At 44.9% G+C, this 22,114-nt stretch overlaps 1 protein-coding gene across 3 annotated transcripts in view; it reads right to left on the reverse strand.

Moving 5' to 3' along the window:
- rngo (DNA damage inducible 1 homolog rngo) overlaps window positions 1–22,114 on the reverse strand; it is a 65,599-nt gene that overhangs the window by 15,710 nt on the left and 27,775 nt on the right. For 2 of the 3 annotated variants that reach the window (XM_084597329.1, XM_084597328.1), the window contains exon 5: window positions 9,176–9,347. In XM_084597329.1, coding sequence (XP_084453455.1) covers window positions 9,176–9,347 — 172 coding nt within the window. Of the gene's footprint in view, window positions 1–9,130; window positions 9,348–22,114 lie in introns of all 3 variants that reach the window. The other variant, XM_084597330.1, reaches the window with a different exon arrangement.

Raw genomic sequence — 22,114 nt, forward strand, 5'->3', positions numbered from 1 at the left:
AAATGTTTGAACATGTGATTTGCCGTGCCTTGACAGAATTTTTGAACTCCAGCAATTTTCTTTCTAATGAACAACATGGGTTTCGATTTTTTTATCGCAGTTAATAACAAACTACAAATGGACGCTGTTTTCCTAGATTTCGCCAAAGCCTTTGATAAGGTTCCGCACACTAAACTCGTAGAAAAACTTTGCATTGCCGGAATCAATCCTAATATTATTGACCTTATTAAAGCCTACCTAGAAGACAGATTTCAATATGTTAATGTTAACAATAAGTACTCTGATCCACTACCGGTTTCATCTGGTGTCTCACAAGGATCTGTTCTAGGTCCTATTCTATTTCTGATCTATGTAAACGACTTGACGAATATAGTTGACCCAGAAGTTAGAGTTAAAATTATGAGCTGATGACTGCATTCTATACTCTACAATTAACTCCACAGTGGACCAGATTAAGCTCAACAGTAATCTGCAGAAGATATCTAATTGGTGCACCCAATGGGGCATGTTTCTTAACATTAATAAATGCTTTTGGTCCTCAGAGTTTGTAAAAAGAAAACTGTCCTGACACATCCATGTTGTAAAATATCAGTAAAATACCTTGGCGTCCAGATAAGCAATAACCTAAGTTGGAACGCTTACATCGATGATATTTGTGGGAAAGCTCTGAAGACTCTCGGGTGTTTGCGGCATAAACTGTCAAAGGCCCCAGCAAACGTGAAATTGGCAGCGTACAAGGCTTTGGTGCGTCCTCGTCTCGAATATGCATGTTGTCTATGGGACCCTTACACAGCCAAAAATATTTCAAAATTAGAAAGAGTGTAAAGGATCGCAGCCCGTTTCATCTGTAGAAGATTCAAACGCATAGATAGTGTTTCAGACATGATCAACTCCCTAGGTTCAGAATCCCTTCAGTCAAGGCGCACTGAAGCAAGGTTGAAATTTTTGTACCTAATATACAACATTGGGATTAACTCCCAAGATTACATTACTCCTCCTGTTTTGCGCGCAAGTACGCGTTTTAATCATGGAAAAATGCTAGAAGAATTGCGAGCATACTCTAATACAGTTAAGCAATCTTTTTTTGTCAAAACAATTGCAGAACGGAATAATCTGCCGATGTGTGTAGTGAACAGCCCGAATGTAGAAATGCAACTTTGTTGTACCTTTTTTGATTGTATCTTTGCTCACCCCTGCTTGGAGTCAAACGACTCCGCAGTATTACTAAATAAATAAAATAAATAAAAATAATATGGGAAACTTGCCGAGCCTGCTCGGGAAACTGCGCGAAACACTGAGCGTCGTCGTGAAACGGATGCCGAAGCAAAGAGGAGCAAACGTGCAGTACAAACTCCAGGACAACGGGCTGTGCGACTGTAAGCGATGGAAAGGTACAGCAGGGATAAGCAGTGCTATGCACCTACTTCGCATTTGATTAGCTATGCAAATCGGCTAGCTGCTTGGTGCAAACTAAAAAATTGTCAAAGTGAACTAGATTGTAGAAACAAAAAGTCACCAAAAGGCAAACAGCTAAGTTCCCCTTCTGAGCGAACTCTGGAATCTTGCCAGTTGACTTCAAGATGGTTCACAGCAGACTCTGGGCAGCAAGTGGAATGAGATGTGTGGCCCTACACCACGCATAACTTTGAAGTTTTCGTTGAACAATACGAACTGTACCCCTAAGCCAAACGATGAACAATCCAGACTCCACAGGGCAAAAGCCAGGTCTCCTACTACAACTTCCACAAAGAATGCAGAGATGTCATCTGGAAACGAGTGCTTTTGGTTGGAAAACAAGCCATCAGGAGAAGCTCCGCAAATGGATTTCCGTTGCTGCAGCAACGGAGATGCTGGTGTAGTTACGGGTATGCCTAGCTCTTTCGCTACCACGGGAAAAAGGGCAGTTTTCTAGGTGGAAGGAAATACTTTTTGGCGACTAGACAATGTAAATGACTTATTTACATTGTTTGGTATCAAAATGTAGCTAAAAAAATGTTCTATTCGATAACATAAATGTTAAATATATATTAATTACACAAATGAGTAAAAAATGTTTATAATTTAAGAATTTGTACAGTGAGGACATCATTCCGATTGAAAAAAGAGCAAAACTTTAAAAATACCAAGCGTGGAAAAATTTGAAGATATACATTCTGTAGCTAATTTTGTCAAAAAGATGACACAATTTTCAGAGGGTATTGCCAAAAACTCCTTTCAGCAAAAAAAAAAAAAAAAAAAGAAAAAAGAAAAAAAAAAAAATGTTAGTGCCACCATTTTCGACTCCCTGGTTTCATTTAGGAAAAACCTGCATGCGCTTCACAACTGCTGGCACGTACAAGCAAGGTCTACATAACAATGATGCCTTTATCACATCCATTGCAATATCCGGCAGCAAAAAATCGAATAATTGCTGAGATATTGCGATAAGAAGTTGAGGTTTTTTCTTGTTCCCGCCGGTCGAATTCAAACTGTGGCCTCCAACTACGTAGTTGGAGTTGAGTGACGCACACTATGGCGTAAGCGGAGACTCCGTGATAGCTAGCGAGCCGGCGCGGCCCGCGGCGTCGCATCCCTCAAGGGCCAACTTGACAACAGCGTACTCGCAATGACGGCCTCAGCCGAAATAAATAAAACGATGAAGAGAGTAATTTACCGAGCGATGGGCCCACAAAGGAAGAAAAAAAAACATAGAGCGCTTGTAATGAACAATACTTTACATGTTTCTCAAGCTTTTGCGCTCCTTCTTGCAACAAACCGAGCCCTCGGTCATCGCAACGCTTCCTGACATGTTTACATACAAATAAGATTTAGTTACCAGCAAAATAGTGTCCTCGCTGCTGCGCTTGTCAGTTTTGAAGCTTCATAGCACTTTTTTCCTTCAAGGTTTGTGCTACAGCTCCGTGTTCAGCGAAAATTACGTCCACGGTAGCAGAACATGACCGAAGTGCCGGCGCCACTACATTTGCCAGCGCTGTGAAATTCCGCATGTTAAAATGGATCCAGTGCACAATATAGTGCGCATAGGCATCCAGAACATTAGTTGCAAGACGTGAGAGCAGGCAGCATGCGCCGATGATCAAGAAGTTGTAATTTTTAGACCGGCAGCAGAAACACTTTATTGTAAATGGGGCCATGACATGAAAACTAGAACTTGTTTCCATGGTTCCGGTGGCGCGGCATAGCCGAGTGGTTAGCGCCGTACTTTACAGAGCAAGCAGTAGCGAGTTCGAGTCTTACCGCTTCTGGCAATTTTTTTTTTTTTTTTTTTTACAAATCGATTTTTTTTTTAACCTTTGGTAATGTATTTCTGGTGCTTCGTTATTTTTAGTTTTTACTTTTTACCCGAGCGCAATATATCGACACTCTTCTTGGTATGAGCGGCACGTATGCCCCTTTTGTTTACGACGCCTGCAAATAGCACGCTGAAGGTCTTGTTGACGCAGTATATGTTGGTCAGATGTGCCATGATTTAGTGAACAATTGAATGATAATGCGTTTTTCCTTCGGTACTTAGCATATGTATGCTTTTCGTGGCGTACGTAGCTGCAGTCAAGCGGTCAGGTCGCAGTCGAAGCGGCAACGGCGGCGATATGTTGGCGCAGAAGTGTGAACGAAGGAGTGTGTCGGCGGTAGCGGATTTCGCTCGCTCGTGCCTCCGAATGCTCAAATGGAAACCATCAAGGCGCATCTGCTGCTCCAAGCTCGTAATTCAGGCGCTGCAGGTTCAAACAAACTATCCGAGTGCGCACGAAATGCCTGAGTCGAAACATAACCAAAACTGAAGTGGGCGCCTGTGGCGCCTCCAAGTATATTTTTGTATTTGCCTTGCAACGTTTACGTTGTATTTTCGTTGTCGTTTACGTATGATAAAAGCGTGTTATCATGTTCGAGAAAAAAACGTACTACCGCATTCAAACATACAACGTAATTCGCATTCGTCAGCCTCCGGGATCCCAGCGCGTCACGTGATTTGTAGTTGCGAGCCTCGGCCGTTTGGCTGTGGTGGCGATACCTGTATTTCTGTTATTCTTCTTTACTACCTTATAACAGCTCTGTTTTCAGTAAGAGTGGTCTTTTTGTAATCAGGAACTGGCATTCTATCGATGCAAACCCACTTCCTTTCTCTCTTTAGTGTCCCTTTAAGGGAGGGTTGGTCTACATCCCGGTCACCAGAAATTTGGAAAGTTCCTTTTTTACGCACAACCTTTAGCCGCCAAATGTTGGAATTTTCACTTCCATCGTTACTTAATTATCTCCACACTCACAATATCATGGTAGAAAATGTTAGTATGTCAACGTTGAAGACTTTTTTTGCATCATAATAGAGATGGTTCCTTCGTAAAGAATTGTATAATGATGACTATTTCTTTATCTTTTTTTTTTTATTTTTTGTCCATACTGTATATATGTATTGTGTCCATTACACTGATTGAGCAATTTTTGAACATACAAATGAAGCTTTTTTATTTTATTATGTTTGCTTCAGTTTATGCAATGTCCTTGCACATTTATTTTTTCCTATAAAGGTTGTCCTGCAGATTATGCATTGCTTATCTTAACATTTGCGACCGCTGTATGCTGTATTGTACGACCGCTGTATGCCTTGTACACAGGGGCTTGAACCTCGTCAAGTGAAGTGTTTTTCACTTTTGTTCGAGCCCCTGCCGCTTTGACGGAAATAAACTGAATTGAATTGAATGTCCGTATGACGTTGTGACCTTGAAAACAAATACCGTAATATAGCTGTGAGCACATGCTCTGCTGCTCATACTATTTATTAGTAGTTGAAATATGTGCCGAACATAGAGCAGACGCACCCGCTCGATGTTCCGGCTCGACATTGACGCATCCTCCTCATGGGTGCTTAATTCTGATGTGTCCACGTCTTCTTCTGGCTCGCCACTGCTGTCTGCATCCGCAAAATCAGCTCCTGAAGCGCTCGATTGACGAGAAACGCAATCGCTTCTAGAAGCGCTCGTGCGCGATGACGATGCCATGCTCGAAGCACTCGCTCGGCAATCCGAAACGGCGCCGGATGAAGCGCCGAAAAGCAAAAAACCAACAAAACATGTTGGATCACGTTGTTTGTTTCCCACTTTCTAACCTAGATGGCACTAGGTGCCCACAAACCGATCGCGCACGCGAATTTGAACCGTCGATCAGATTGATCGATTTGAATAGGCGCGGTAGCGAAAGAGCTAGGCGGCCAGCATGGCAGAGCCTAGACAGTAGGCACCCCCCTCAGGACTGCATGCCGACCTGTTTCTGTACTCTGATGCGAAGTTTTCCATCAAGAACTGGCGCTAGGCTAGCATGATCATACAGGAGAGTACACAGTCTACATATTATACTGAATCAAAAAACAGTGCTTGAAGTCGGTCATCTTGTTATCACACAGGGAAACCCCACCTGCAGCCTCCAAGTGCGACATGCACTAAACTATGCAGAAAGATGCCTTCGTACTGTTTCCCTTACACTTCACACTAGATCTTCGGACAACTTGCTCGGGTAGTGTTAGTTGCTCTGCCGTGGTTTGATTAACGAATATCCACGAAATATTTTATCACTGCCAGATATTCAGAAATCAAATGTAACCCATTTGATAAATTTGATTCGTATTTGAAATTTCTAATATTTGCCGATAAAAGGAAAATGGTTTTCAGAGCAGGGACTATATGAAGTGCATGAGGGCATAAAAGCCACCTCACATTATCAAATATGACAACAGCAATGGTCTAGGTTTCCTCTTTCACAGCAACCACTTTTCTTTTTCCGATTTATGCAGTCTCTCCAGCTCAAGGCACACGTCCAGTCTGGCTTCTCTGGTACCATCCTCACCACAGGTGGACCTTTCCAATCGCAACTTGCATTGGATAAATTGGATAAATTCGATGGAAAAGAAACAGAGTGTGGAACTAAATTGAAAAAGTTGAAAAGGCAGATAAGGAAGGAAGCTTTCCTTGATAACACAAGAGGCAGTGCCCAACTTTTTGAAGCTAGATCAGGGTGCCTTAGAATGTGCAGCTACGAAAAGAAATTTAACAATGAAGACGCATGTGCTGTATGTGGTAACTCCAGTGAAACAATTGACCATATTATACTTGAATGTAATGGTATCCATCCGGAAGTCGATGCAGGTGCAGTCACCCTTCCTGAAGCTCTGGGGTTTAGAGATACCAGTGGCCGGGTGAATAAGCCTGCGGTGGAAGCTAGCAAAAAAACGACTGGAAGATTGGTGGCTTAAAAGCAGAAAAGTGACATAATGTTATTAAGGTAAAGACAAAAATTCAATAAATAGAATAATGGCATAGCTAACCAATTTTAAACAATAATTAAGATTAGGGAGAAAAATGAGCAGGATAGCAACTGCTACCACCCCGTTTCAGAGGGAACGCTCCTATATTCCATCCATCCATCCATTGCATGTGGCTGCGATAACTGGCCATGCCGCTAATGAAACCAAATTTTGAAGGCCAATTTCTTGGCTCAGCTGTCCATTCATATTGTGCAAGCTCTGTCATCAGAGTGCATAACCCCATTTTGAAGAATCCATAAATGGAAATTTTAATAGCCAACAATATTTGCAGCAAAACTCTTGTGTGCACAGCCCTCCTTTGCGCAAAGTTAGTGGCCGCCAAAAGCAGCTCTCTGGCAGAACTGTGCAAGTGACTGTACAAAAAATTACGAGGGACTTTAGCGGCTAAAGCAGTGAAAGGCGAAAACCTGAGTGCCGCATTCTGCTATGCAACTGGCATGAATTAGTAATTAATTAATTAGTCATTAAGCAGGCAATTGACTAAATAATTCATCATGAATTAATAATTATTTAATTAGCATTGTTCATTGATTGGCATATGGCCATATAGGGCATGCATTCGCGCATACTTTGGTGGTGCTCTGTGATTGGTCAAGACCTCTATGACGTCATCCCGCCTCAGCCAATCAGAGCTGCCGCAAAAGAGGAATACACTTTGTCCACGACAGCATGAGCCATTAAAGGCTTTCGCCTTAATAACCCGGCACTAGGAACTGATCAGTGCCATGATGGGCCAACACAGAATGGTGGCACGACAAAAAGACTGGCCCATCTTGTGTCCTTCTCAAGCAACAGGCTGTCCCCATTTATTTTTCCAGTGGTTTACAAACTAAATGTCAGGTGAGAAATGTCTGTTTTTGCACCTTCAGAAAAATGATATCCTGCAGCAGTTAAAAGACAAGTGAGCATGCTCAAGTGCACGTAAAACATCAATATTACGAGTGCTTCAGGCTGTTTATGCATGCCAACACCTTGTAAAGTCCCTGGACTGGAAAAGTACCGCAATCGCCACAGCGGTCGTTCGCTGTCATTCACACCTCTCGGAATGGTAACAATTAAGAGCCTTCCCGGCCTGGGGATTGGTGAACTCTAAAAAGCGCAGCAGCCTGGCATACTTATGCATAAAGAGGACAAGCTGTTGGGCTAGTTGGTTTTCCATCATTTTTACAGCGCACAGCCGGACAAGGACAAAGCGCGGAGGAACAAGTAGGACACAGAGGGGCCTGTGTCATAGAGTTTCTTACTCTTACCTTGAGGGAAAGCTGTGCTGCCATCTATTGGAGTTTACATGGAGTTTCCTGACTACTGTTCAGCCCCCATGGGCGCCCAAAGCGTCATGGGCCGGTTACCTACAGAGTGCAGAACTACAACTTTTGGTCAAAACTAATGCAAAGATAAACATTGTTCTACCGCAAACAATGTCTTAACATTCACTTTTGTGACTATAAATTCCAATAAGAGAGAGAAACAGCATGTCAGTGTGAAATTTATCCAATATAAACGATGGCTCTTTCTCCTACTGGCTTAGCTTTGAGCAACACAGATACGTACCAATATTTCGCACTTAATAGGCACACTTTAAAAGGAAAAAGACGTTTTGAAAATATTTATGGTTGCGCAATTACTTGAGGAAGTTTTAGTGGCATTTCGGGAAACGGAAACCTTTTATTGGCGACGTCTGCTTTTGCGCCTTTGCTACTATGGCTTTTGTGGTCTATGTACTTACCTTGAGATGATGATAATGAAAAAGAGACATCATAGTAACGTTACTCCGTGCACCTGAGAAAAACCCGAACCTGAGAAATGTCCCGCATCAAGTAGGGCACCGGCCCATGATTCTTAGCTCGCTCATGGTGGTTGAAGTGCAGCGCCCTCAGCTTTCCCTCTAGTTAAGGGTGTAAGCAACTCTATGGCCTGTGTGTTCTACTTGTTCCTCCGTGCTTTGTCCTTATCTGGCTACGCGCTGCAAAACCATACTTACGCATTTGCAGTACCTTTTCTTGGTTTTGCAAAATGCCAAGAACAAGAGGACACATTCTGGAGCATGCCGCGCAAACCATCTCCCTACTGCAGCACAGGCACCCAGGAAGTTGACGGAACATTTATGGCGGCGCGTCACCACAGGGAGCAGCCGGAGGCGTGGCATGGCGCGCCGGCCGAGAGAAAACGGATGCGGTACTTTCCCAGTTCCAGTGACTTTTAACACCTTGGTGCAGGTGGCGCCATCTGTTATACTGTCGGAACAATGATACTGCATGAGTGTTACCGAGAGTCCACACTGGATTTAATAATCATGGTACTAACAACCAGAGCTTTTCAATACTACTAGTTGCGAAACTTCTCATAGGGCCCATGTATCAAAAAACGGCGGTTTTGATTGGTCAAAATTCGGATGTTTACGAATGATGGTGGCACCTGCGGCCATTAAAGAAACCTGCGTCTAAATTTCGAAGTTTTTTATTGCAGTGACGGCGGTTGCAAAAAGCTTGTATTTACCGCTCCTAGATGGCACGACAATTCATAGACACCCTAAAAATGCGTACACAAGTCGGTCATTTTTTTTAAGCAGAGTTTCGCAACTGGTATGATCCAAAAGCTCTGGTACAAACAGCATGTGATTCATGTTGAGTCCGGAGGTTTGTACGGCCTGCTGATACCTGCCACGAGCATTGTGAGCTTGGCAATGAAGCGCAATTTTCTGACGCTTCCCACTTTTGTGACCCACAAGTTGAAAGTGAAAGTCATGCAGCCCCTTTTGTGACGACCCGATTGTTGATGCAGCAGAGCAGGAGGAGAAAGAGAGAGAAGGCCTACACTTGGAGCAGGGAGAAGGGGAGGATGGGCGGGTGGCAGCATTACCGGCCCGCGAGGACGGGTGTGGTGACAGCTCACTGCCCAGGGTAGATCCACTCTGCGAAGCCCCCAGCATCTGCAGGCGGGCACACTCGGGCAGCTCCCCCTCGCCCAGGAAGGGGGTCTCCGTGCCTGTCGTCCCCATCACCAGCACATTGCGCTTCAGGTCAATCAGGCACTGCACAAACAATGCCATCACTGTGCTGTTGGCATCCGGTCACAAGCATGATGACTGCAGAAAAACAAAATAGCAGCAATGTTGTGAAAAATGTTTTACAGCTTTCTGACCTGTGATCGGGAGGAAAAGCATGAAAAATCAAATGAGAAAAGTTTCAGGTCAATCAGGCACTGCACAGGTGTTATACACTGACTTTATGGGAAGCATGATGGTGCTATGGCAGGACTCGAATAATCGGGCAGGTCCCGAAGACCAGGCATCCAAATAACAGGTCAGCCGGTCTCAGAGTCACGGCGGCTCCAGCAGAGGAAACCGCACGACGGATGGAGTGGTGCAACGTTCTAACAGAAAGAGGCGCCGGACACCGGCGAACCTGTTCGGGCGCAGCCTCACTGCTCCCACATGGCTTTATATCAACACTTTTTTTTTTCCTGCAAGAAAAAAAAAAGATACGCAGTGGTCAGCGGTGGAAGTAATGTGCTCTGCATCTGTATATACAGTCGAACCACGATATATCGAACTCGAAGGGGATCGCGAAATAGTTCGATATATACTCAAAATCGAGCTTCACGTTTCATTCTTTCAGATTACTCCTATAGCACCAGTGTTACCGTACTAAAACCCAAACTTGAACTTTACAATCTAGCTTTACGCCGGAAACTAGCTCGCCTTTCTCTTTATCATAAGTTTTATCACAGCTTGCCACCTAACAACATATTCATCCATCCAGCCCATTGGTCATCTCGCCATCTCCACTCCAATGCCGTCTACCCCCATACGACAACATTCCAAAAGTCAATTTTCTCCGCACTGCCCTGGATTAGAACGACCTTCCCGACTACATCGCCTCACTAACCGACATTCATAATTTCAAGGCTGCCATTGAAAGACATTTTTTATTGTAACCGCCGTACTCGAAGCCCACCCCTCATGTCATCATCATCATCAGCCGGACTATACCCACTGCAAGGCGAAGGCCTCTCCCATATTTTTCCACTTAACCCGGTTCTGTGCTAGCTGCATCCACTTGACCCCCGCGAACTTCTTAACCTCATCCACCCACCTAACTTTCTGCCGCCCCCTGCTACGCTTTCCTTCCCTTGGAATCCAGTTTGTTACCCTAAGCGACCATCGGTTATCTTCTCTTCGCACTACATGTCCAGCCCATGCCCATTTCTTCTTAGTTTCCACTAGAATGTCGGTAACTTGAGTTATTTCTCTCACCCACTCTGCCCGCTTCCTATCTCTTAATGTTACCCCTACCATTTTTCGTTCTATAGCCTTCTGGATTGTCCTCAACTTAAGTAGAATTCTCTTGGTTAGCCTTTCAGCCCCATAGGTGAGTACAGGTAAGATGCAACTGTTGTGTACTTTCCTCTTGAGCGATACCGGTAAGCTGCTAGTCATAATCTGCGAGTGCTTGCCAAATGCGCTCCATCCCAATCTTATTCTTGTTATTTCCTTTTCATGGTACGGATCTGCGGTTACTACCTGTCCTGCAGCGGTGCAGTGCAGCGGTGGCGTAGCGGTAGAACATCCACCTCGCATGCAAGAAGACCGGGGTTCAAATCCCGGTGCCGCGCAATTCTCCACCGGATTAAAAAAAAAAAAATCCGCGTGTCGATAGAATTGCACAAACAGGTTTGGGGTGCGACCCGATGCCGGTGAACACCTCCGGCAACACACTCCCTCACCAGAACAGGAATTGGCCACCCTGGTGAAGTAATTGGCCACAACCTCTCATGATAAGCTCCATAAAACCCCTCATGTAATACCCCTTAAATGGGGCCTTTGAGGATTCAATAAATAAATAATAAATAAATAAATATATCGATAATTCGATATACGAAAATCGGCTTGTGACGGCACTTACGATGCAAAAAAACGATACCATATTTGTCGCGTAATCAGCCCACTACCCGAGAATTTGAAAAAAAAAAAAAAAAAAAAACGTTAAGGCCAGCTCGCTCACATGCAAGCGATTGAGCGATCGATCTCAGCGACAGAGCGAAAAATTTTCAACTTGTTGGAACTGTGTCCCTCTCGCCGCTCGAGCCACCGCGGCAGCTCAAAACAAGGTTTCTGTGTCGCCGCGGCAGAAATCGCGAGCGTTTTCGCTTGCATGTCTATAGAGCGCCACTCCATTTTGGTCATCTCATCCATAGCTCATTTCTTGGCAGCGCGCCAAGATGCTGCGCAGCGATAACGCCACAGCATGTTTATCTTTTGATAGGTCCCTAGGGGTTTGCATGCCCGTGATGGCTTGATTGCACAAGCCTGGTTCGATTTATCATGCCGCGCTTGGGGCAGGCATAGTCCACTGCCACAAAATCACTGGAAAGCGTGATGGCTAAATGCTGTTTGAAGCGAAAAATGCTAAAAGCCAGTGTCATGATCGCAGCTGACCTCTTGCTTTCGTTGATTCATACATGCAAGAATAAACCACTCCAGCAAAAAAAAAAAAAAAAAACTGCCGCTTTTTAATGCCCGCAGCCGCCATACCTTACGCTACGCCGCGCACGTACAGCACAACGATAACAATGAACTCTCGCAAAAAAAAAAAAAGAGAGAGAGAGACAGAGATCTGCCGCTTCTTAACGCCCACAGGCGCCATAGCCATGTCAGCCGCCGCGCCGCGCGCAGAGGGTTCGCATGACACGCTGGAGAAAGCATCCGACGTTCTGTCTGAAAACGGGCTGAACTGGCTTGGCGCATGCGTAGCGCGTGCTACTGCGAACGAAGGCCGGGAAAGAGGAAGGAGAGAGATAGCTCGGCAAAAGAATGGGCACACCCTTGCGCTTCGCTATATCGCATTTTCCCCCTCTCGTTCCCACCGGTTCATTCAAGCACATGGCTTGCAAACGTCACGTACTGGTGCGCGGGTAACGATAACCGCAGATGCGCGCCCAACCATCACCGAATTGTCCCCTCTCATTCCTTTCGCGCGTGGCTTGAAAACGACATGCGGCAAACGGTCGAGGGTGATGGGACCGTCTTTGGGGGAGGCACACTTTCCAGTGCGTGGTGCGGAGTTCGATATATCAAACGACCGGTAAAATTGGTTCAATATATGACGCGGTTTTCCTATACTTTTACATAGGATTTTCAAGGGGATCTTCCGTGTGTTCGATATAACCAAATGATATATCCGGGTCCTACTGTATATATAAAAAAGCGATGCTGTCTCATATGCTCTAGCAGTGGTTTGGAGCTAGCGCGCCTTTTCATCCCAGCTTTGGTAGCAGTACAAAGACCGTGCATACTGCGGCAAAAGAAATGGATATAGTTATAACAAGCCTGTGTTAAACTGCAGTATAAATGCTCAATCCAGCTAAAATTGAAGCCCACGAACATAATGAACTCTGTTTCTTTTGGCTTTTCTTTACCTTCCCTGTTCCCTCTCTTTTGTGTTACCAACACGCGTCCCCTTTTGCTCTCCAATCTCAGGTTCTTTGGCCTGCCGACTTCGTGTAGGTCTTCGTTTATTTTCATTAGGATGCTCCCGCAGTGAGACACCCATTCAATGATTGCATCTTTGCCAGCGATGGCGCCGAGTTGTTGACCTTCGTGTCCATTTTCCTTGCTGTCAGGCAACAGGCACAACACCTTCGCACTCTTCTCGCACATCAGCGAAATTTAAGAATTATGTCATCATCATCATCATCAGCCTGACCAGCAGGGCGGAGGTCTCTCCCATATTTCTCCAATTAACCCAGTTCTGTGCTAGCTGCATCCACTTGATCCCTGCGAACTTCTTAACCTCATCCACCCACCTAACTTTCTGCCGAACCCTGCTATGCTTTCCTACCCTTGGAATCCAGTTTGTTACCCTAAGCGACCATCGGTTATCCTCTCTTCGCGCTACATGTCCTGCCCATGCCCATTTCTTCTTGATTTCCACTAGAATGTCAGTAACTTGAGTTATCCCTCTGACCCACTCTGCACGCTTCCTATTTCTTAACGTTACCCCTACCATTTTCGTTCCATAGCCCTCTGCATCGTCCTCAACTTAAGTAGATCCCTCTTGGTTAGCCTGCACATTTCAGCCCCATAGGTGAGTACAGGTAAGATGCAACTGTTGTATACTTTCCTCTTGAGCTATACCGGTAAACTGCTAGTCATAATCTGCGAGTGCTTGCCATGCACTCCATCTCAATCTTATTCTTCTTGTTATTTCCCTTTCATGGTCCGGATCTGCGGTTACTACCTGTCCTAAGTAGACATATTCGCCTACTACTTCCAGTGCTTCGCTACCTAACGTAAACTGCTGTTCCTTCCTGAGGCTGTTGAACATTATCTTAGTCTTTTTCATATTGATTTTCAATCCTACCTTTCTACTTTTCCTGTCTAGGTCATCAATCATTCTTTGAAGTTCATCTCCTGATTTACTTAGCAAGGCAATGTCATCAGCAAATATGTGAAATAAGTGAACACTGATAAATATGTTGTAAAAAATGTATCGCCTGCACTTCCAGAATGCAGGCAATTAAAAGCCAGAAAGCGACCAATGTGTGTTACGAATATTGTACTAGCATCAGTTGCAATTTAGCCTCTTGTTGTGCAAGTGACTGAATGTTTTGCATTTAGTGCTCCTTTTCCTTTATCACGGATGCCGCATACAAATGACATCAAACTAACTCATTGCTGTTGAGAGTCGCGTGGGTCATTACGCAGTACCTGTTTTATTCTTTGACACTTGGTTGAGTTCTCGAGACACACTAGCCAGCTATCAAAATATTTGTTTTGGGAGAAAAATTTCGATTAGAAAACCGTAGTTCACTCTTGAATAGTCACCTAAAGAATGTGCAAAAAATTGCTCATTGATAACCTCCTTTTGGGTGCCTAAAATGACTCTGTTGTCAAATAACAGTGCTATAAATAGCTCCTGTTCTGTGTTTTCTTCCAGTGTCTGTCTTTTATGTAGCGCTGAACATTTTTTTTTTACGAAATGAAGCACTGTTTACCAGAAATGAAAGGTTGTTGTCGATACCACCATTCATAATATTAGGGTAGCTAATGAACTTCACTAGCACCGAATAGTGCAAACAATGCGGCTTCAAAACGTGTCGCTTCCTCTTCAAAAGCAGTTTCATCACAGCTTTCATAAAAAGGATGGGCCAAATATTCTCTGTTTGCTGGGATAGTTGCAGCCTTTTCTTGCACTTTTTTTCCCCACTGATATGCTTTTTTTTTTATTTCCTTTCTTAGACCTCCTTCCCTAAATGTTTTTTTCTGCCGCGCTGGTCAACCGGTGCTTGCTTTTTTTTCCTTACTCCCTCCCCAATACCTCTTCCTTTTTTCACATGCACGGCAGTCAATTAGACTTTTTCGTCCCCCTAGCCAACAGGTTCTCCATCCCTCCCAACCTTTACTGTCCCTAACCTCGTTTGCACCACTGTACTTGTTTTTTATTTCCTTTCTTAGACCTCCTTCCCTAAATGTTTTTTTTTGCCGCGCTGGTCAACCGGTGCTTGCTTTTTTTCCTTACTCCCTCCCCAATACCTCTTCCTTTTTTCACATGCACGGCAGTCAATTAGACTTTTTCGTCCCCCTAGCCAACAGGTTTTCCATCCCTCCCAACCTTTACTGTCCCTAACCTCGTTTGCACCACTGTACTTGTTTTTTATTTCCTTTCTTAGACCTCCTTCCCTAAATGTTTTTTTCTGCCGCGCTGGTCAACCGGTGCTTGCTTTTTTTCCTTACTCCCTCCCCAATACCTCTTCCTTTTTTCACATGCACGGCAGTCAATTAGACTTTTTCGTCCCCCTAGCCAACAGGTTTTCCATCCCTCCCAACCTTTACTGTCCCTAACCTCGTTTGCACCACTGTACTTGTTTTTTATTTCCTTTCTTAGACCTCCTTCCCTAAATGTTTTTTTTTGCCGCGCTGGTCAACCGGTGCTTGCTTTTTTTCCTTACTCCCTCCCCAATACCTCTTCCTTTTTTCACATGCACGGCAGTCAATTAGACTTTTTCGTCCCCCTAGCCAACAGGTTTTCCATCCCTCCCAACCTTTACTGTCCCTAACCTCGTTTGCACCACTGTACTTGTTTTTTATTTCCTTTCTTAGACCTCCTTCCCTAAATGTTTTTTTTTGCCGCGCTGGTCAACCGGTGCTTGCTTTTTTTCCTTACTCCCTCCCCAATACCTCTTCCTTTTTTCACATGCACGGCAGTCAATTAGACTTTTTCGTCCCCCTAGCCAACAGGTTTTCCATCCCTCCCAACCTTTACTGTCCCTAACCTCGTTTGCACCACTGTACTTGTTTTTTATTTCCTTTCTTAGACCTCCTTCCCTAAATGTTTTTTTTTGCCGCGCTGGTCAACCGGTGCTTGCTTTTTTTCCTTACTCCCTCCCCAATACCTCTTCCTTTTTTCACATGCACGGCAGTCAATTAGACTTTTTCGTCCCCCTAGCCAACAGGTTCTCCATCCCTCCCAACCTTTACTGTCCCTAACCTCGTTTGCACCACTGTACTTGTTTTTTATTTCCTTTCTTAGACCTCCTTCCCTAAATGTTTTTTTCTGCCGCGCTGGTCAACCGGTGCTTGCTTTTTTTTCCTTACTCCCTCCCCAATACCTCTTCCTTTTTTCACATGCACGGCAGTCAATTAGACTTTTTCGTCCCCCTAGCCAACAGGTTCTCCATCCCTCCCAACCTTTACTGTCCCTAACCTCGTTTGCACCACTGTACTTGTTTTTTATTTCCTTTCTTAGACCTCCTTCCCTAAATGTTTTTTTTTGCCGCGCTGGTCAACCGGTGCTTGCTTTTTTTCCTTACTCCCTCCCCAATAGCTCTTCCTTTTTTCACATGCACGGCAGTCAATTAGACTTTTTCGTCCCCCTAGCCAACAGGTTTTCCATCCCTCCCAACCTTTACTGTCCCTAACGTCGTTTGCACCACTGTACTTGTTTTTTATTTTGGTTGTGTTTATATTATGGGCTCAACTTGTGAGCCCATGCTCTACATGGTTTCACTTTGTCGTGTTCTTTGTTTGGATCAGCTTACGCTTGCGAGAAAACTGCTAGCTGAAGTGTTTGCAACGAGGTACAGTTTGTGTAGCTCCTAAATAAAAGAGTGAAATTCCAAGTTTACGACTTGAGAGTGGTGTTACTCGAGCGTCCCAGATAAAAGAAAATCGACGTAGCTTATATTCTGCATTTAGTCTCGCGACCTCTCACGGCAATTGGAACGCATTTTAATCTCAGCATCAGTAAGAGTACAAACAACGCACATACTGCGCTAAAACAAATGGATACAAATATATATTATTTTGGGCAATCAACACAATTGAAGAACTCTATAGGGACATAATGAACTCAATAAAGGAATCATTCGTCTGCGAAATTGCTTTTGATACAGCCATTCAAAAGTGAAAGCTAACACACAAACTGAAACATCGCAAAGCTTTGCCGGAGGTTGTGTTTAGCTGCGGCACCCGGTGTATTAGAAAACGAAGCAAAACTGGCATCTGTTGTCTCTGCAAGCTTTCGCTCGCACATGCAAGCCGTGACGTAGAGTGATGTGAGAGAAGCAAGCTCGCGATTACTGGTCCGTCCTTTGTGGGGCGGACCTCTGTCGCCACCGGTCGATGGAACCATAGAGCAAGAGGTGGCCGCCCGATTTCGGGGAGTACCAGCGCCATTAACTCTTCACCTCCGTCGCGCTGCCATCTGACGGAGGAGGGAAAAACAGGCTGTGAGAATGAGGCCTTACATGAAGAATGCCTGAAGCAACTGACAATAATGGGTAGGCAGCTAAGGTATTAAAACATTTATACGGAAAGAACTTTGACTCAGAATGAAGGAAAAAGGACTAGAAAGATAACGGAAAAAAAGAGCTCTACAGGGAAGAGCAGAACTGCAGCGGGTAAGTACAGTACTTGAAAGGAGAAAAAGCAGACTCTCAGAGAATGGCAAGAAAAGGAATCCATCTTCGAGTGTGCTCTGCAATGAAGTCTAAAATATTCAACAGCTGTCAATTATTGAAGTCCGAAGGCTGTATTGCAATTTTTATGTTATTCAGTCAGATATAACTCAAGAAAAGTGCAGCTTTTGCCCATTAAAGAAACCCCCTTCATCCAATGGCATCGACCGATTGCTGTGCATAACGATTCCCTTGTCGGAAAATACGGGGTATGACCGATGAGAGGAGGTTCATGCGCCTTCATCGGATTACTTACGGTGTCATGACAGTCGGTTTATGCTACTTTTTCAACTAAAGTAACACGAAATTTTGATTCTCACAAAAAATGTATGATACATCTTTTTTCCGGTTTAAGGGGGGACACTGGTCTTAGAGCTATTTTCATTATTTTAAAGCCAATCCTGATAAAATCATACCCTCTTGTTCAGATTTTTATGCTGATTTCAAAAATGTAACTTGTTTTTCTCTATGTCAGTTAATTCCCGAGATAATAATATTAATTATTCATTTAATTAGTACTTCCGCGCAAAAAAAAACGCCTCTATAAAACATCATTTTTAATGCATGGCGGTACAGTACAATGACCAGAGAGTGCAATGATCAAAGCAGTTTTTCCATTTTACCCTTATTAGCAATTTTGCTGCACTTTGAAAGTTGTCCTTCAAGACGTGCCTATCATGCTTCAATTAACTTGGCAAAATAAAAAATTTTTGAAGCTTGAATAAAGAATTCTGCTTCGATCATTGCATTCACTGCACCTTCAGCTTTATGTAGAAAAAGGAATTACATCTCTATCTGTCCTAGATGCAGAGATATCGACGAACTAAACCAGCCAAGTGTCCAAAATTTGAGTTTTGAGAAAATGGGAAAAAACAAACTAGGCACAATTTATTCAAAATTTCGAAAAGATATATACATATTTACACTTGCAGACAGCTAATATGCACCAGGCATGTAATCTGACTGCTTGGGCTGACTAGAATGCCGCTTTTTCAGTGCCCGATGCATGTTTTCCGCAGAGGCACGCTTGCGTACTGATTCGGCTGTTCGGCGCCTGTCCTTCTCAGCCATCCTCCTGATATTCTGGACGCCAGGGTTCATATTTAGCTCACTCAGTATTTTTGAGCATGCTTGTAGGTTTCCTGCATTGAAGCGGACAACAGCCTCCGCAACAGCTGCTTGAACGGAGAACAGTGACGCATGGCGCTCCTTTGGTGCGAGTGACCATATTAGGGAGTGCAAGCTTTCATTACTGTTCTGGGTTTTTCCCTGCTGGCACCGCTCTAGCAGCTTTGGGTCTGCCAAACGCTCATAAATAGGCAAAAGTGCTTTGCACACATGTGGTGGCAAACTGTATCTGTGCTTGGGAGCAGGCTCTCCCTTGGCTGCAGCAGCATTCTGGCGGCACCACGAGTTTGCGCCTGTCGGGCAGAGGGTGTGATTTGACATGGTATCATTGGAGGTTACGTGATGATAGGTAGCCATCACTGCCTTATGCATTGCCCCAACATCTCCAGCATGGGACTTCAGGGCCCAGCTGTAATACGATGTCAACTTGGTGACAAGGTCGCCTGTCAGCTTTCCTTTGCCACTCAAGCTCTCTTTTGCATCACCTTTATGCTTGGCAATTGCATTGCGTAGGGCCGTTCCCATCCGCTTCTGCACATGGTTTGTGCAATCTTCTTTGCTGATTTCGATGTAGCCGTACACAGCTGATTCTTGCAATGCAAGAAATGTGCGGCTATCGCCGTCTGAGAGCATGGTCGTGTACCTAAGGCCATGTTTCTGCAGTGACCTTTCGAACAAAGCAAGTCCGGCCTGAACTTCCATTTCACCGGACTTTTTGTCCGTGTTCTTTTGGCACAAGTGGCTTTCTTTCCACGCCTCATAGGACGGGTCACCTTCTTTGGGCCCACGCTCACACCCAGCACAAAAGTTACTGAAAACTACATAGTCAAGTACCAGTCCAGTAAAAAGTTCTACTACGGCGCCGACACCGATGTGGGATGAATGACCCCGGGTCATCCATGAACCATCGAAAGAGACAGAAATGTTCCCGGGGTTGTCAAGGTTCAACTCGTTATAGAGTTGCCGAACAGAACGGGCGCTGTCTTTCAACACTCCTTCGGCTGCGCGTGTTGCTGCGGGCGTCAGCTTACTCTTTACGTAGTCCTGCCACGTTTTCGTGTGCAGGCCACGATGAGATATGTTCATCGCCGCAAACACATCATTCAGCGCCGTTTGCCTATGTCCGGTACTTTGCATCGCGCGTGCAGCAAGGATATTCACGGCAAACGGATTTATCTTCTGGCTGCCTTGCACGCGCGGCGAACTCCATGCCGATGAAATGTCCCCGCAAATCACGCACGCGAGAGAGAGTTTAACGGCTAGACCATATTCACGATTTCCTTTTGAAATATGGACATCCCCGCCACACACTTTACATTTCACAGCAGACAACAGTTCGTTCAGCGACTCCAAACTCACAACAGTGAACGTCGTATCGTCCGCACGGCAACCGCCGGTCGCGTCAAGAAGACGGGCGTCAGAAGTGGCGATGAAATCCGCTTTCCTCTTCGTCGCTGCGGTTGAACCCAGCTCCTGCAGCATTCCTTCGGCTTTTCTTTTCTTTTCAATCAAGTCCGAAGGCTGCAGCATCGTCGTGTCGTGGCGGACGCGTCCGCTGGGCGTAGGCGCCGCCGAGCTCGCTAGGCCTATTTCGGCCGCGGGGACTTCTTGACTTGCCGCTGGCTCCTGCACATCCTCGGAGCTTTCGGGTGCCGCAGGACGGTTCCGAAAGTTGTCGCCGCGCGCACTCTTCTTCTTTTTGCCGAATTTGTGGCGCGAGCGGAATTTACTGAGGGGCATCGTCTCGCCTCGGTCTCGACTCAGAACAAAATGGCGTCTCGGACGCTTTCAACGGCTGCTGGCCCGCCGCAAGCAGACGACGTGCGATAGAATCAGCCAATCGGATGGCTCAGTTGCAGTCACGTGCGCTCAGCAGCGAATCAGATGCCGCGTTTTCGTTTTTCTTTGTGGTTATTTTTCTCAGTGGCCATTGAGGGCAGACAAGCGCTAGCGGCGGGAAATTGAAACCCAGAAAGCGCTCTTTCAAACGAGCCTAACATGGCCGAGATCGGTCCGGCGGAACGGCAGTTGCGCGCAACGAAAAATGTGCCGTTTTACCGTCTGCTGCTGCGCAAATTCAGCCCGCGCGATGATTTCAATTCGTTATTATGCTGAAAATACTGACTTCTGGAAGAAGAAAATTGGTGAACTTGTAGATTAATAGCCACAGATTCCAAAAATGCCATTTTCAGAAAATCGGTTTTTTGGTCATTTTTTGGTCCCAAAGACCCGTGTCCCCCCTTAAAGAAAGTTCCCTGCCAATAAATATAAAATTTTAGAACAAAGGAAATTTGTTCTGTTTTCAGCAGCAGACAGATGAACCACTGCAGCAACGCAAAAAGCCTTTATTTCGAGAAAGCAGTGCTCTTTTATAGATAACACTGCAAGCCGGGCCAGCACACGTCATCGGTATGCAATCTTATTACAGCCGATGGCTGGTACAGAACTGTTATGCAAATGAATATGACATACCAGTAAGTGTTCCTGGAGAAACCAACTTTCTCCTCCCAGCCAGAAACCGAAGAAGTGCACTGAAGCGAAACCGAAGAAGTGCACTGAAGCAGACACCATGTCGCACATTCCGACTACTTTGGAGACGAGAGAACCTTGAAACTGTGGCTAAGCATTACAGGCTAGTTTGTGTGGGCTGCACAAACCTCGGAATTCTCAGAAACTAAAACACTGAGCCATTTAGGGCTACATAACTCTGGACATTTTCCTGCTGCTCATAGGCACGGGACGCAGAAAATCTCCACTAAGTTCTGCCATTTTGTAAACACAGCCGAGCCATTGTTCTCTTCAAAGTTTGTTCCAATCCAAGCGGGGACACTACCTGAAGGACTTTTCAACTGCTTGCTCGACATCGCCAAAGATTGCGGGGCACATCACTACCACTTCTGGCAAATTTCATTACACTGCTGGGGGAACACTGGTTCTCTGAAAGTAAACAGCGGTAACCTTCATTTCTCTCACTTGCTCTTACTTTCAGTAAACCTTGGGGAACCTGCTGTTGCAATATTGCTCGATAATGTCACCTTAAGAGCGCCATCTCTGGAGCGACATTTTGAAAAGGACATGACTGCAAAAACAAGAATGGAAGAAATATAAAAGCAATGCCATTCCTTATACAGTGGAATTGTAAAAATGCCACAACTAAGCAAGATAATTCCACAGTCCCGAGCTCCAGACATATTTAAAGGGAAGATGAAATGGTTTTTCAAATTGCATGAAATTCGGTGGTTGGAAAAAGGGGTTCTGTTAATCATGTGTGTCAATTTTTTTTTAATTCTGTCGATAAGAAAAAGAGAAATTGCTTGTCCAAAACGCACCACGGTCACACTCTCGTCGCTGCTGGGATTCGCAGGGACGGGGTGCCGAAACTGAGATGCAGGCGGATGTGAAGTCAATTTCGGAATGCCGGTCGCGCGTTTTACACGCTTGCTTCACTCCGTTGCGCACTTTGGGGATCTAAGGATCAGGGGATGAATTGCAAAGAATGATAGGAAAAGTAGAAAGGTAGGCTTGAAAGTCAATAAGCAGAAAACTAAGGTAATGTTCAACAGCCTCGTGAAGGAACAGCAGTTTATGTTAGTTAGCAAAGCAATGGAAGTAGTAGGCGAATGTCTACTTAGGACAGGTAGTAACCGCAGAACCGGACCATGAAAAAGAAATAACAAGAAGAATAAGATTGGGATGGAGCGCATTTGGCAAGCA

The sequence above is a fragment of the Amblyomma maculatum genome, chromosome 3 (genome assembly GCF_055883805.1).
Source record: "Amblyomma maculatum isolate TAMU_Amacu chromosome 3, ASM5588380v1, whole genome shotgun sequence".
Taxonomy (NCBI): Eukaryota; Metazoa; Arthropoda; class Arachnida; order Ixodida; family Ixodidae; genus Amblyomma; species Amblyomma maculatum.